This window comes from Diceros bicornis, chromosome 20, assembly GCF_020826845.1.
Source record: "Diceros bicornis minor isolate mBicDic1 chromosome 20, mDicBic1.mat.cur, whole genome shotgun sequence".
Lineage (NCBI taxonomy): Eukaryota > Metazoa > Chordata > Mammalia > Perissodactyla > Rhinocerotidae > Diceros > Diceros bicornis.
In genome coordinates, this window is record NC_080759.1 from 61,598,409 (window position 1) to 61,611,371 (window position 12,963).

Consider the following 12,963-nt stretch of genomic DNA (forward strand, 5'->3'; position numbering starts at 1 on the left):
CAGGATTTGGGGAATCAGACACTCACAGCTGCTACGAAACAAAACTGACAGACTTATGTGTGCTTTCACGTCACTGATAGTGACAGGCCGGCCGGTCGGAGGAGTTCCTGGTCTTTTAGGACACTGGTCCCCAGGAGGGTCAGTGAAGCACTGTGGCGTCTGTGGCCCAAAAGGGAACGATCAGGCCTTGGAGTTCCTGAACAGAAGGCGGCCCTCGGAGTTCTTTGTACCCAGTCCCCCTCCTCCTCCTCGTAGATTCTCCCTCCTCCTGGTGGACAGCCTGTCGGGGCAGCGTAAAGGGGTCACCGTGCAGGGTCCCGGCACCGCTCCTCTCCCAGTGCTCACCATGCCGGAGGGGGATCCCACTGTGCGTAATGCCGTGTTACCTGCTCTTCATCTAGCGTTCCGTGGGCCTCACTTCATGTCCCGTGTAGCCCCGTATTTTCTAAAACAAGCGCACAGCTTTATTGTGTAGTGAACCATAATTTAAAACCGAATTCCCACTCACAGGCCATTTGGTTACTGAACAGGTTTATTTATCTTCATAAAAAGTGCCGTACATTTTGGTCTGACAGCATCTGGTTAATTGTGGGGAGTTTGCAGACGTGGCCATCTGCTAAAGCCTGTGCCTGCCTTGGGGACCCGCCTCCAGCTGCGCCCCCAGGACTGAGGTGTCTGCGTCTACCGGCCCCCTCCTCCCGCCTGGGTGGGGTGAAGCCGGGGGTGGCGTCACTTTGCCCTAAGTGCATTCCTCGTGAGATTGGCATGTTTCGTGTGTTGGGCGTTTGGTATCTTCTTCGGCTGCCTGCTGTGTCCTTGGGGGAGGAGGTGAGAGGCCGCGGCCGTCCCTCCTGCTGGAGGGGCCTGGGTGTGACCCTGCCCACTGAGGTTGCCTTCTCCTCACCCCTGACACGGCCGTGGTTTGCCCTTGGCCCCGTGACGATTCCACTGGGCGTGCAGGGCTGGAGCGCCCAGCGATGGAGGACCAGTCGCCTCCCAGAGTCACTGTTCTAGATGGCTGTGGGGCAGCTAGGCTGCTCGGGCTGCCCCGTGGGGTGGACAGGGTAAGTGACCCTGCCTGAGGGGTCCAGGCCCAGCATGGGCGTCCAGGTGGCCTGGAGCGTCCCTGTGCTGTGAGGCAGGCATGTCCCTCACCCTCGCCGTGGCTGCGGGCGGTGGTCTTGGCTCATCGGGTGCGTGTTGGTTGGGGGTCACCCTGGCTCCGGCCTGTCTCACCTCCCTGATGGATCCAGTCCTGCCCTAGGCCCCTCGGGACCCGGGGCTGAGGGGGGAAACCCAGGACACCCCTGGAGGCAATGTCCCCAACGCAGTCTGTCCCGGGCAGTGGTGCCCGCAGGGCCGTGCCTGTCTGGGTCCTCAGAGAAGGAGGACTGGTCGCTCACGGTTCTCAGAGCCCAGCACCCGCTCCGTCCTCTGGCCATGGACGCCGGCCTCCCCAACCCTGGGGCCCTGCACCCGGCCGTCGTCGCCTTGGGGCTCTGCCTCGTCCCCCCCGGACCCAGGGCCCTGCGGCCCTGCCCCCACCTGCCCTCTCACTGACTTTGCCTCCTTTCACTTCCTTCTGAGACTGACCCGAGTCGTGTTCCCGACAGGAGATGGACACCCGAGAGAAAGCAGCCCGTTCATTAACAATGTGGAGGTGGACAGGGAGAGTGTCTTTGAAAGAAAGAACATGGCGCTGTTTGAGGTAATCTGTTTTCCATACAAAGCAGGCGGGCTATAGTCGGGACAAGCGGAGAGGCCGTGGTTTGGCGACCCCTAGCCTGTGGTGAACTGGGGGCTGCCCCCGACGGGACACCGTGCAGGGAGGGAGCTGGCAGCCATCCCTGGCCCTCCACGGCTGTGCCCGGTGCCCTCCAGCTGACACCTCCCTGTGAGGGGCCTCGGGGAGCCCTCGGAGTGGCTGAATCTGGGACCGTCAGGGGAACCCTGGCCTCCCTCACTGGATGGGTGGCCCTGCTCAGTGTGCCCTGGTGCCCCGACCTCTAGCCACTGGCCCCTGACTTCAGACCTGCTCTTCACGTGTCCAGGGCCTCGCCGGCCCATTTCAGGTCTGGGCTTCAGGACCAGGGGCAGAGTGGGGCTCCAGACGGCCCTGGAAGTGGGCTTTCTGGCTGTCCACACGGCAGGGAGCTCTGCTGGGCAGTTGATCTAGTTGGTTTGGGGGCGGTCACTTGGGGGTTGGGGTAACTAATTCCATGTCTTGGTCCTAAACAGGAGGAAATGGACAGCAACCCCATGGTGTCCTCGCTCCTCAATAAGCTGGCCAACTACACCAACCTGAGCCAGGGCGCCGTGGAGCACGAGGAGGGCGAGGACAGCAGGAGGCACGAGGTCAAGGTGAGCCCCCTACCCCGGGCTCCCCTCCCCCGCCTGCCCTCCCCCACCCAGGGTCCCCCCTCCCCCACCCAGGGTCCCTCCTCCCCTGCCTGCCCTCCCCCATGCCCCGGGCTCCCCTCCCCCGCCTGCCCTCCCCCACCCAGGGTCGCCCCTCCCCCGGGCTTCCCTCCCCCACCTGCCCTCCCCCACCCAGGGTCCCCCCTCCTCCACCTGCCCTCCCCCATGCCCCAGGCTCCCCTCCTGCCCTCCCCCATGTCCCAGGCTCCCCTTTCCCACCTGCCCTCCCCCACCTGGGGGCCCCCCTCCCCCACCTGCCCTCCCCCATGCCCTGGGATCCCCTCCCCTCCTGCCCTCCCCCATGTCCCAGGCTCCCCTTTCCCACTTGCCCTCCCCTACCTGGGGGCCCCCCTCCCCCACCTGCCCTCCTCCACCCAGGGTCCCCTCTCCCCCACCTGCCTTCTAAAAAATTGGGGCCCCGATCCCCAAGATCATGTTCTCTCTCCTGTTCTCCCTCCCTTTGAAATCTTGACAAAAAATTGGTGTTTCCAAGTCTCAGCAACAGTTTCACTCTCCATCGCTCCTGCAGGTGGCCCAGTTAAGGGTAGAAAGTGACTTTTTTCAATTTTAAACCATGATTCTTCTCTTGTTTCCCCTAACTCTTGTCCCTGAGACCCCTGAAGGTCCTATGCTCTTAGAAGGAGGGGTTGCGAGCGGGGAGAGGCCTGGGGAGCAGGACGGGAGGCGGTGTGGGGCCTGAGCCCCTGGCCTGGCTGCGAGGGGTCTGGTGTTTCCTGTAGGCTTCTGCCAGCTGGACGTGATGGCTGAGCGACCCCCCAGCACTCGAGGTCTGACAGAGTGGGGTCCCGTTGGCTGCCTCCCTGCCATCTCTCTCCCTCCCCCATGTCTGCCCTGTCCATCGGGTGAGCCCCAGGGCTGAGGGGCCAGGAGCCCTGTGTTCATGGCCTTGCTCACTCCCCAAGCGCTGTGTCTGGCCTGACCTTGGCCCCCTCTGCCGTCAGGAAGTCAGGCCACCAGGAAGGAGCTCTTTGCCGTTTCCTTCCTCTTCTTGTAAACTTAGCAGAGTGAATACTCGTGTGCTTGACACTTGAGGGCGTTTGCTCTTTGTTTGAGAAGTGGGCAGGGCGGAAAGGCAGTGGCCCTGCCTGCCACCCTGGCTCCCCCCAGGCCACCCAGCACGGCCCAGCATGTCACAGACAGAAATGCAGCCCAGAACCCCGGTCGTGGTTCCTACTGAAATGTAACTTAGGTGTCCAGCCTGATGAATCTGTTCACAGCACGTGGTGTGGACCCCCCTGCCAGGTCAGGACCTAAGACGTCCCCATCCCCGGGACACAGCAGCTGTGTGGCCCCCGTCCCCTGGGGACATGGGAGTAGGGGCCTCAGGCTGACCAGCCTGGGTTTTAGTTGCAGGAGGGAGCCAGCTACCCCATGACTCTCACGTGGCTCAACCATCATGTAGCCAGGTGGACAGGTTTCAGTTGGGATGAATCCAGCTGTCCCACTTAGGACTTGAGTGAGGTCCCCTGGGGCGGGAGGGTGGAGGCCGGCCCTCATTGTCTTTCTGACTGATGAGGCCCAGAAGCTCAGGAGCTTGTCCCCAGAGATCAGGCATCGGTTCCCCTGTAAGGCGCCATCTCCAAGGCCCGGGTGCCTCCAGCCTCCTGGGCCACGTCATCAAGTCCAGTTGATCCTTCAAAGCGGCCTTATATGAGAGAACCGAAGTCCCCTTATGCCCTTTTAGGATGACTCAGGGTCTCCGCAGCTGCAGGGCCAGGAACTGTGTCTGGACAAGCTGGATCTGAGGCTGGGCCCGAGGCGTGCGGGGCCCACGTGGGCCAGGAGCCGGGCTGCAGCTCTGACTGGAGGGATTGCTTCATTGGAATCTTTATTGATCATTTCACGGGTTAACTGAGACTGTGAAATAGAAGCTGGCAGCTGTCCTATCTTCGCTGTCACTTTGCATTTGCATTCTCGTTTTTATACGACTGAAAAACCCCTAAACCGTTGTACACCCACCCTGCGGGCAGGGTTAAGACCCATAGCCACTTCTCTTATTTACACAGAAACACGCATCCTGTGGGTGGGCAGGCCTGGGGTGGGAGGCACTGGCCCAGGAGCTGGCCTTGGTGTCAGGCATTAAAATCGGGCTGCCTGGTGTGTCCCGGGATCGGGGAGCTGCGTCTGTCCAGGCTTCCTGACCTGTGGCTCCCCACTCGCTCGGCTGCCCTCTTAGTTTCCCTGGAGAGCGGCCCAGCCGTGTCTGGCACTTGGTGGCAGGCATTCCCGTGTGCCGACTGGTTCATTCTCACCCCGAGAAGCCCACCTGCTTCCTTTAATGGAGTTCAGCCCATTCTCCTTTGGTGCCTGCTGTCCGGCTGGGCGAGCGAGCGGAACCGTCTCCCTGACCCCAGGCCTGTGGTGCCTTTTGAGCCTCCACTCGCGGCCCTGGTGTTCATCAGCTCTGTTGTCATTCCCAGGAAATGTTTTCAAAGCAAATCTTCCCAGCCTTTCTTTCACCTAAATTCAAGACGTTTTCCTTGTTAAACGTCGTCTTATCTTTCAGCCAGTTGTCCCGAAATCCTGAGTGTGCCACCTGACCGTGGTGTCACGCTGGCTGTGGACGGGACGGGCTGGGACCCCTTGGCCTTGTCCATCCTCTGGTGGCTGCGGGGCCGGCTAGGCAGACTCCTGGCCATGTTGCCAACCTTCCTTCCAGGCTGGTTTGCTCAGCTGTAGGGTCTTCCTGGGGTTACGCCCCGGGACGTTCCCATTGGCGCCCCCCAGCAGTCCTGGCCTGCGGTGACCCCACGTTGGGGCACCTCTGCTGTTCTTGTGCCTGGTTGTGAGGCCTTTGGGAAGGGAGCACACTCACACGGCAGCACGTTCGTCCTCTGAGCTCTTGCCGGCAGCCCCTGATCACTTCCTCCAGGCAGGTCAGGACTCAGCAGATTGCTGCGTGGAGGGGGTGTCACTGTGCCTTTTGTAGTTTTAGTGAACAGCGGCCTGTCTGTGATCCTTCTTCACGGCCCCTCGTCTCCCCTCATGTCCACAGTTTCCTAAGGTTCTAGAACCTGAGCTGCAGTCCACTGGACAGAGCCCGGAGCGTCCTGCCCCTGTCTGTTCCCCAACTTGCTCACCTCCCTGCTGTTCCCCTTGTGGAAGAGGAGGCAGAGCTGCTCCCTTTCTGCTCTGGTGAGGATGTGGCTTCAGCCCCCTCCCAGAACCCAACCCTGCTCCTGGGCAGTCGGGTGGTCTGCTCTGGAATTCCCCCAGAGCTTGGGTTCCTTCTGGGGCGTGGTCTCGAGTCTACCATTTTTCCAGGTCTGGCAACTGAAGCTTGCATCCCTGAGTCCTTTCCTTGTCCTCCTGTTCCCATGACCTCTTCGCCGTCTCCGGGGCCTCCTCGCTCCTGGGGGCGGGCTGCGGGTCTGCGCCCTGCGGGGTGCTGGTCGCCAGCACCTGGAACCCACTGTGCTCTCTTTCAGGGCCCGCGCATGGGCACCTTCATCGGCGTCTACCTGCCCTGCCTCCAGAACATTCTCGGCGTGATCCTCTTCCTGCGCCTGACGTGGATTGTGGGGGTGGCCGGCGTCCTGGAGTCCTTCCTCATCGTGTCCATGTGCTGCACCTGTGTGAGTACCTGTGGCTGGTCCCGGGTATGGCGTCCTTGCCTTTGGACCTGTCCGTGTGGACGACTAGGCTCTCTGGGGTTCGCTGCACTGAGATGCCAAGGTGCCCGGGTAGAGGCAGCCTCCTCACCAGGGCTGGTGTGAGCACAGGGAAGACGGGCTGTGCTGGGCCAGCTGGTCTTTACCGGCTGTTGCTTTCCTGGCGGCATCTTATCTGACTGCGTCTGTGGAAGCACAGGGCGTGAGCCTCCTGACGGCCGGGCTCTCGTGGGGCACTCTCACCACTCTGAGGGTCCTGCATTTTCACAAGGTCCCTTTCCAGTTTGGAAATCAGCTGGGCATTTTCGGGGATCCCCATTTAAAGGAAGGGACTGCATCGCTGGCTTGTTCAGCCCCAGACCCCAGCTCGCCAGATCCACCACTCGGCCCCCACCGCACTGCATCCCTGTCTGTGTTAGCGACAGGAAGTCTCCTCTCCAGTGTTGCTGCTCTGGTTTGCCCTTAGACACCCCTCAGCGCCTCCTTGACCAGCCGCACTCCTTCCGCTCCCCTCGATTCTTGTTTCGAGGAGGGTAATGGAGCTGGTTTCATCAGCCAAGTGTCACCTGGAGACGTTCTGTCTGAAAGAATTCAAACAATGCAGACGAACGAGAGTCCCCTGGACCCCACTCAGCCGCCCCGCCTGACCTGTGGCCGCATCTCCTGGCCGCCCTGGGGGCTTCCCAGTGCCCCGACCCGTGGCCAGGAGGTGGTGTGGTCACTTAAACAGCCTCACCGTGTTCTTCCTGTTCTGCAACATGTTCTTTCACCTAATGAGTCTGGAACGATCTTTGGAGTAATTGCCACACACACACAAAAAAACGATAAAAAGCAGGATAAAGCGTAGGGCCTTATTTAAGCCATAAATGTGCCCTGGCGAGGAACTAGGTCGATGGTCACTGAGGCCTTGAGCTTTCCCGAGGCGCTGTCCCTTCTGGTCCTTAGGTTGTAAACTAATTGCGCCCTAGCTTACGGGTGTGGCTGCTTTGCTGAGCAGGTGGTGAGAGCTGGCGGCAGGCCCGCCCTGGACAGGCTTTGGCAGTCCTCCAGCTGCATGTGGGGGTGGGCATCTAGGTGGGTCCCCCACACCCCACACAGGGGTGGGCACCCAGGCGGAAGCTGGCCTTTCGCTGCGCGATGGTGTTCTGAGTGGGTGTTTTCTGGGCGACCTACAGGAGCTCAGCTTTGGGGTTAAGTGGGAGAGAACGGGGGCAGCAGTCCTGAGCATCCTGGAGCCTCGTGCCCCTGGTCACTCAGCAGCCCCTTTGCACTCAGGAGCGGAGGAGTGGGCAGGTGGGCCTGCAGGTGGGCGCTGCCCCAGGCCTGGTGCCATCATCTCAGCGCCAGGGCAGCCCTTGGAAGTGCACTTTCTTCTAAAAGTTCCACCTGTCTTTCTGCAGACGATGCTGACCGCCATCTCCATGAGCGCGATCGCGACCAACGGTGTGGTCCCAGGTAAGGGGTGCCGGCGGCTGAGTTGTCTGAAGTGAAGTCTTCCTCTTCTGGGCGGTAACACCCAAGTCTGTGGATTCTGGTGCAGGCTCTACTTTAACATTGGTTATGACCTTGACACCAACCCTTCACCCACGCGGCCTCAGGTGAGGCCCTATCCAAAAAGGCCCCCAGTGTGGACACGCCCTTACCCGCCTAGCGGCCAGCCCGGAGGTTGCTGCCTATCATCAGTGTCAAAGGGCAAAGATCTCCACGTCTGGAGGGGTCGAGCAGGCAGGAAAGGGACGTCCTCTCAGCAGGGCTAGACCCTGCCGGGACCCCTGTTGGCAGTGACGCCCCTGTGGGCAGCAATGCTCACATGCTCTCACCCCCACACGGACGCGTGAGAGCTGGTGCCCCTGGTGTCCTGGGCCTCTTCCCCTGTCCCCGAGTGCACAGTGGGGCCTTTCTAAGGCCGGGCTGGGGGTTCTGCCCAAGCGCTCAGAGGCTGCTGTGAGATTGGGATTCTCCTCAGAGCGGAACCCGCGTAAATGCCGCCAACACTCTTCCCGTCAGGTTTACGCCTTTGACCCCTGCACAGAGGGCCTGGCCTTCTATGAGCATCACTTCCCCTTGATTCTGAAGTTTACTTTCCCACAAACCATCACTCTCATTTTAAACTGAGGCATTTCTAAGACTACACTAAGTGCCACAGCCGGCCGCATCGCCTCCAGCACTGTCTGACCCAGGCGTAGGGATGGAGGTGTCAGTGAGGCCGGAACTCGGGAGGGGCTGCCCCGGGCTCCCTGCAGGTTCACTGTGGCCTTTGAGCCCTGAGACCAGGGTAGTGGTTTCCCCACTTTGCAGGGTGGCCCCTGTCCCAGGGCTAGGTGGGCAGGGCACGAGCAGTGACCCCCAGCCAAGGAGGAAAGGGCAGGATGGCCATGCCCGGAGCCCGGGGTGCACCCCAAGCTGTTGTTTGTGCCTCGTGAGCAAAGTGCAGGCTCAAGGCCTCATTTATTTGCGACCTGGGTTCGAGGAACTGAAATGGCACCAGCTCTGCTCCCTGGTCTATGCAGCCTCACGAGTACAGGTGAAGCCAAGCTTGTTTGCACCCCAAGTCCTTGAAGAACTGCCTCCTCCGCCCAGGGCTTCCCTGCTGCCAAGCACTATGCAGTGGCGCTCCCCGGCCCCTCGGGCGCGGTGGTATGGACCGGGAGTGGCCGTCCTCCTGCTCACAGGAGAGTGTGAGGGGCTTTCCTGGTGGGTCTGCCTGCCCGGGCGTGGGGATGAGTCTCGCTCTGCTGTGACATGTCCAGGAGGAGAGCCCCTTCTCTGGGCTGGGAGGCCCTAACCAGACTCACCGCCCGAGGAGGGTATGGGGCGGGCTCACCTGGGGAGACGATTCCAGGGCAGATTGGCTTGTAAGGTTGCTTTTCAGAAAGCGGGGTGCACCCTGAGAAGTTCTCCGGTATTCCAGCGTCCTGCCATGGTCTGCTGGTTGGTGTCTGAGTGTGGTCTCAACCAACTGACAGAGTGGGCAGGGAGAGACCTGCAGGGCCGTGGGGTCAACCGCACTCTTGGGGTGTGATGCAGAAATGATGTCTATGCAACCCTAGGTTTCTTAGGCCTTGGGGCAAAAGTTATCAGAATCGAGGTGTTGGGTCTGACGTTGCAACGTGCCGACTGCTCACGGGAGCGGCTCTTGGGACTCCGTGCCTTCTGCTTGTGGCTGTTTTTCAGCACGACCCTCGTTTAGTCACAGCTTCCGAAGAGCTGTCTGCTCTGTGAGGTCTGTGTTCACGGTAAACGGTGCATCCCTAACGTGCTGTTTCTCGCCTGGCGTTTTTGCAGCTGGAGGCTCTTACTACATGATATCGCGGTCTCTGGGGCCCGAGTTCGGAGGGGCTGTGGGCCTCTGCTTCTATCTCGGCACAACGTTCGCAGGGGCCATGTATATTTTGGGGACCATTGAGATTTTTTTGGTAAGTGTCTTGTTTTGGGCTGGTTTCCCTTGCCCAGGCCCATAGCCCACAGTCAGCTTACAGGGGATCCTGGAAAGACACTGTGTGTCCGTCTGTCCCAGAGCCCATAGAATCCATCCCGTGGCACACAGTGGCCCCCTGAACCGTCTTCACCCCGTTGCTCTGGACACCTGCCGCCTCGGGCTCTTGAAGGGCCCTGGGCTGTGGCTGGAGCCACCAGGCAGTGTCTGTTTGGCAGTGACCCGGTGTCCCTCTCGGCTCCCTTTTGGGGTCGACCCCCAGGGTGCTTGCCAAGTGGATGTCTGTATGTGTGACGGGGTGTGGCCTGCGCCCAGGAGTGGAGCCTGAGCCATCTGAGGAGTCAGGGCTGGCGGGACAGGGCCCCTCAACCAGGATTCTCGCCCTTTCCTGTGGACCCTGCTTGGTTTCTCTGTGCACATGGTGGTCAGGCATGGCTGCTCAACATGGTGCTCACTAGATGAAGACGTAGTCTCCCAAATTACCTGACTGGCCGAGGTGCAGGTCATGTGTGGTCTCGTGCACAACGGGAACCCGGAGCCTGCGGGCTGTGAGCTCATGGGGTGCGGCCCAGCGGGACAGCTTCTGTGACAGTGACCCCAAGGGCAGCACTTCTTGTAAAACCTTTCTTCTCCACTGTTCCTTGTCAGCTGGCAAACATTTTGGGCCCCTCTGCCTAGAAACTTGAAACTGAAGTATTTGCACTTAGTTGTTTGCTGTATTTTAAGTATAAATGCCTTCCTGGTTTGTCAGACCCTTCAGAGGTCACTCTCTTGGAGAGCCTGCTGGTCCCCACCTTCCGTCCTCCTCCTGCTCCAGTGCCATGGGGCGGCTGCCAGCGCCACCTGCACCTCAGGATGGCGGGCAATGGGGTGACGTGTTCCCCGAGCCCCTGTTAGTCAGGTGCCCACAGCTGATCCTGCCTGCGTCTCAGGGAGCTATATCACTGGTCGCTCAAGCCTCAGCAGGATGCACTGAGCATCCATCCGGTGTGGCCAGACTCAGTGCCAGCCCAGCGTGGTTCTCAGGGGGCTGTGCTGGGCTGGCCCTGGACTCTCCTGGAATTACATCCCTGTTAGCAGAAAAACATTGCTTTTCCTTTAAATTAGGAAGGTGGGGTATCCTTGTTTTCTAAAGCTGCCTCACTTTGAAGTTTCATCTCAAGTGTGCCCCATTCTTCGCCGTTCGATGCCCCTGTTTTGTGCATCACGGGGTCCACTGTGAATGCATTCTGGTGGAGTGGGGGCTCACGGGGAAGGAGGCAGCCCAGCGGCCTAGCCCCTCCAGAGAGGGGCACTTCAGAAGGTGCTCGGGTTCATGTCTGGCCACATCTTCTGGTGTGGTCACCTCCCAGGCGGGGGCAGGCGGGCGGCCCTTCTCGACCCTGCTTTGTCCCCCACAGACCTACATCTCCCCGAGTGCGTCCATCATCCAGGCCGAGATGGTGGACGGCGAGGCGGCAGCCCTGTTGCACAACATGCGTGTGTACGGAACGTGCACGCTGGTCTTCATGGCCATGGTGGTCTTCGTGGGCGTCAAGTACGTCAACAAGCTGGCTCTGGTGTTCCTGGCCTGTGTGGTGCTGTCCATCCTCGCCATCTATGCTGGCGTCATCAAGACCGCCTTTGACCCCCCAGACATCCCGTGAGTCCTGGGGCCCGTGGTCGAGGGTCAGTGCTCGGGGTCCTGGCCCCAGGTCTGTAAAGACTCAGCGTGTCCTCGCCTGGTATATAGTTCAGGCTTTACCTGCGGTTGTGTCAGGCGGGCCTGGGGTGGCGGCGCTGTGTCCTGCAGCCTGCCCTTCTCTCACTGGGGCCAAGGATGAGCGTGTCAGGATGCTCTTGTGACCGTGCCATCTGCAAGGATAGGACAGGAGGTTTTGTGAAGGTTCAGGGGTGTGCGGGGTAGCCGGCGGCCCTGAGTCTGGTCAGGTAGCACCAAGCTCCTCCCACTTGTGGCCTGCCCTTGGCAGCTCCCTGTGTCCTCACGGAAGCCCCAGAATTGTTTTCTTGTCCCACATTTTTTTTTGTGAGGAAGATCAGCCCTGAGCTAACATCTGGCAATCCTCCTCTTTTTTTGCTGAGGAAGACTGGCCCTGGGCTAACATCCATGCCCATCTTCCTCTTCTTTATATGGGACGCCGCCACAGCATGGCCTGCCAAGCGGTGCATTGGTGCGCGCCCGGGATCCAAAGCGGCGAACCCCGGGCTGCCGCAGCGGAGCGTGCACACTTAACCACTGGCGCCACCGGGCCGGCCCCTCTTGTCCCACTTTTGGATGAGGATGCTGAGTTGCAGGGAGGTGGCCCAAGGTCATAGAGCGAGTGCGGGAGCCAGTGGTGTGACAGGCATTCCGATGTCAGGCTGCCCGGTGGGCCCACCGCCCACGGGACTGATCCACCAGGAGCCTGGGCAGGCTGAGTGGCGGCTGGTACTGAGCCCCTTCCTGGCTCCTGCACTTTGCCGTCTCCACGTGGAGGAAGCCCATGGTGGGAACAGCCCCATTCATACCTGTATCAGACACCCCAGAACAGAGGGCGGCAGTGCAGACCGTGGCTCAGCCCCACGCTGCGTAAGAGCCTGTGATCGGGAAGTGCAGTCTCAAGGGGCTGCTGCAATCCTGCTTAGACATTGATCCCTAGCAGCTCATGCGAACCTTCTTGTCACACTAAATGGAGAGTGTCAGAAGTCACAGGGGACCCCACAAACCTCTGGTTGCCGGAGAAAAGCAGAGGGAGTCATTTCACAAGGGAGCTGTGTGTCTCACCGTGTCCCTGCTGCCCACTCCAGAGTCTGTCTGCTGGGGAACCGCACACTATCAAGACGCAGCTTCGACATCTGTGCCAAAGTCAGCACCGTCAACAACAGTACGACCACCACTGCGCTCTGGGGCCTTTTCTGCAACAGCTCCATGCCCAGTGCCTCCTGTGATGAGTACTTTGCCCAGAACAACGTCACAGAGATTCAGGGCATCCCCGGTGTGGCCAGTGGTGTCCTCCTGGGTAAGTGCTGGGCAGGTCTTGGCCAGGGCCGGGTCGTGTGAGGAAGACCCCCTGGGTCCCGTCCTTCTGCCCAGCCCCTGCCTGCTCCACCCCCTCCACCACTGCTGACCTTCCCGCGGCCCGTGATTGTCCCCAGAGCTGTAGACGCAGTCGTATCATGGAGGCCAGCAGGACAGGGGCTCAAAGGTGATCCAGTATTTTTAGGACTTTGTAGCACCATGCATGGGGAGCTCATCCTCTTACCAAGGAAAGTAATTAATGGGTGCTGACTGGGTTTTTTCCCCTTGTGCATTCTTCTGTGATGAGAGGTTGGGCCAGCTCCTCCACTGCCCGGGAGAGATGCCTGACCTTTTAGGGAAAAGGAAGAGAATGATGCTGAGACCTTGAGTTGGGTCCCTGGTTGCCCTGGTGTAGACCGGCATCACGTGTCTCTCTGGCTGTGGTGACAGTGGGTGTTGGGGGCACGAGGGCCGTGCTG

The 12,963-nt window shown here is 60.4% G+C and overlaps 1 protein-coding gene across 2 annotated transcripts in view; it reads left to right on the forward strand.

Annotated features, from left to right (window-relative positions):
* Positions 1–12,963, forward strand: part of SLC12A7 (solute carrier family 12 member 7) — a 59,159-nt gene that overhangs the window by 19,796 nt on the left and 26,400 nt on the right. For both annotated transcript variants that reach the window (XM_058564403.1, XM_058564404.1), the window contains exons 2-8: positions 1,614–1,708; positions 2,239–2,361; positions 5,868–6,014; positions 7,451–7,505; positions 9,336–9,466; positions 10,887–11,128; positions 12,274–12,485. In XM_058564403.1, coding sequence (XP_058420386.1) covers positions 1,614–1,708; positions 2,239–2,361; positions 5,868–6,014; positions 7,451–7,505; positions 9,336–9,466; positions 10,887–11,128; positions 12,274–12,485 — 1,005 coding nt within the window. The remainder of the gene's footprint in view (positions 1–1,613; positions 1,709–2,238; positions 2,362–5,867; positions 6,015–7,450; positions 7,506–9,335; positions 9,467–10,886; positions 11,129–12,273; positions 12,486–12,963) is intronic.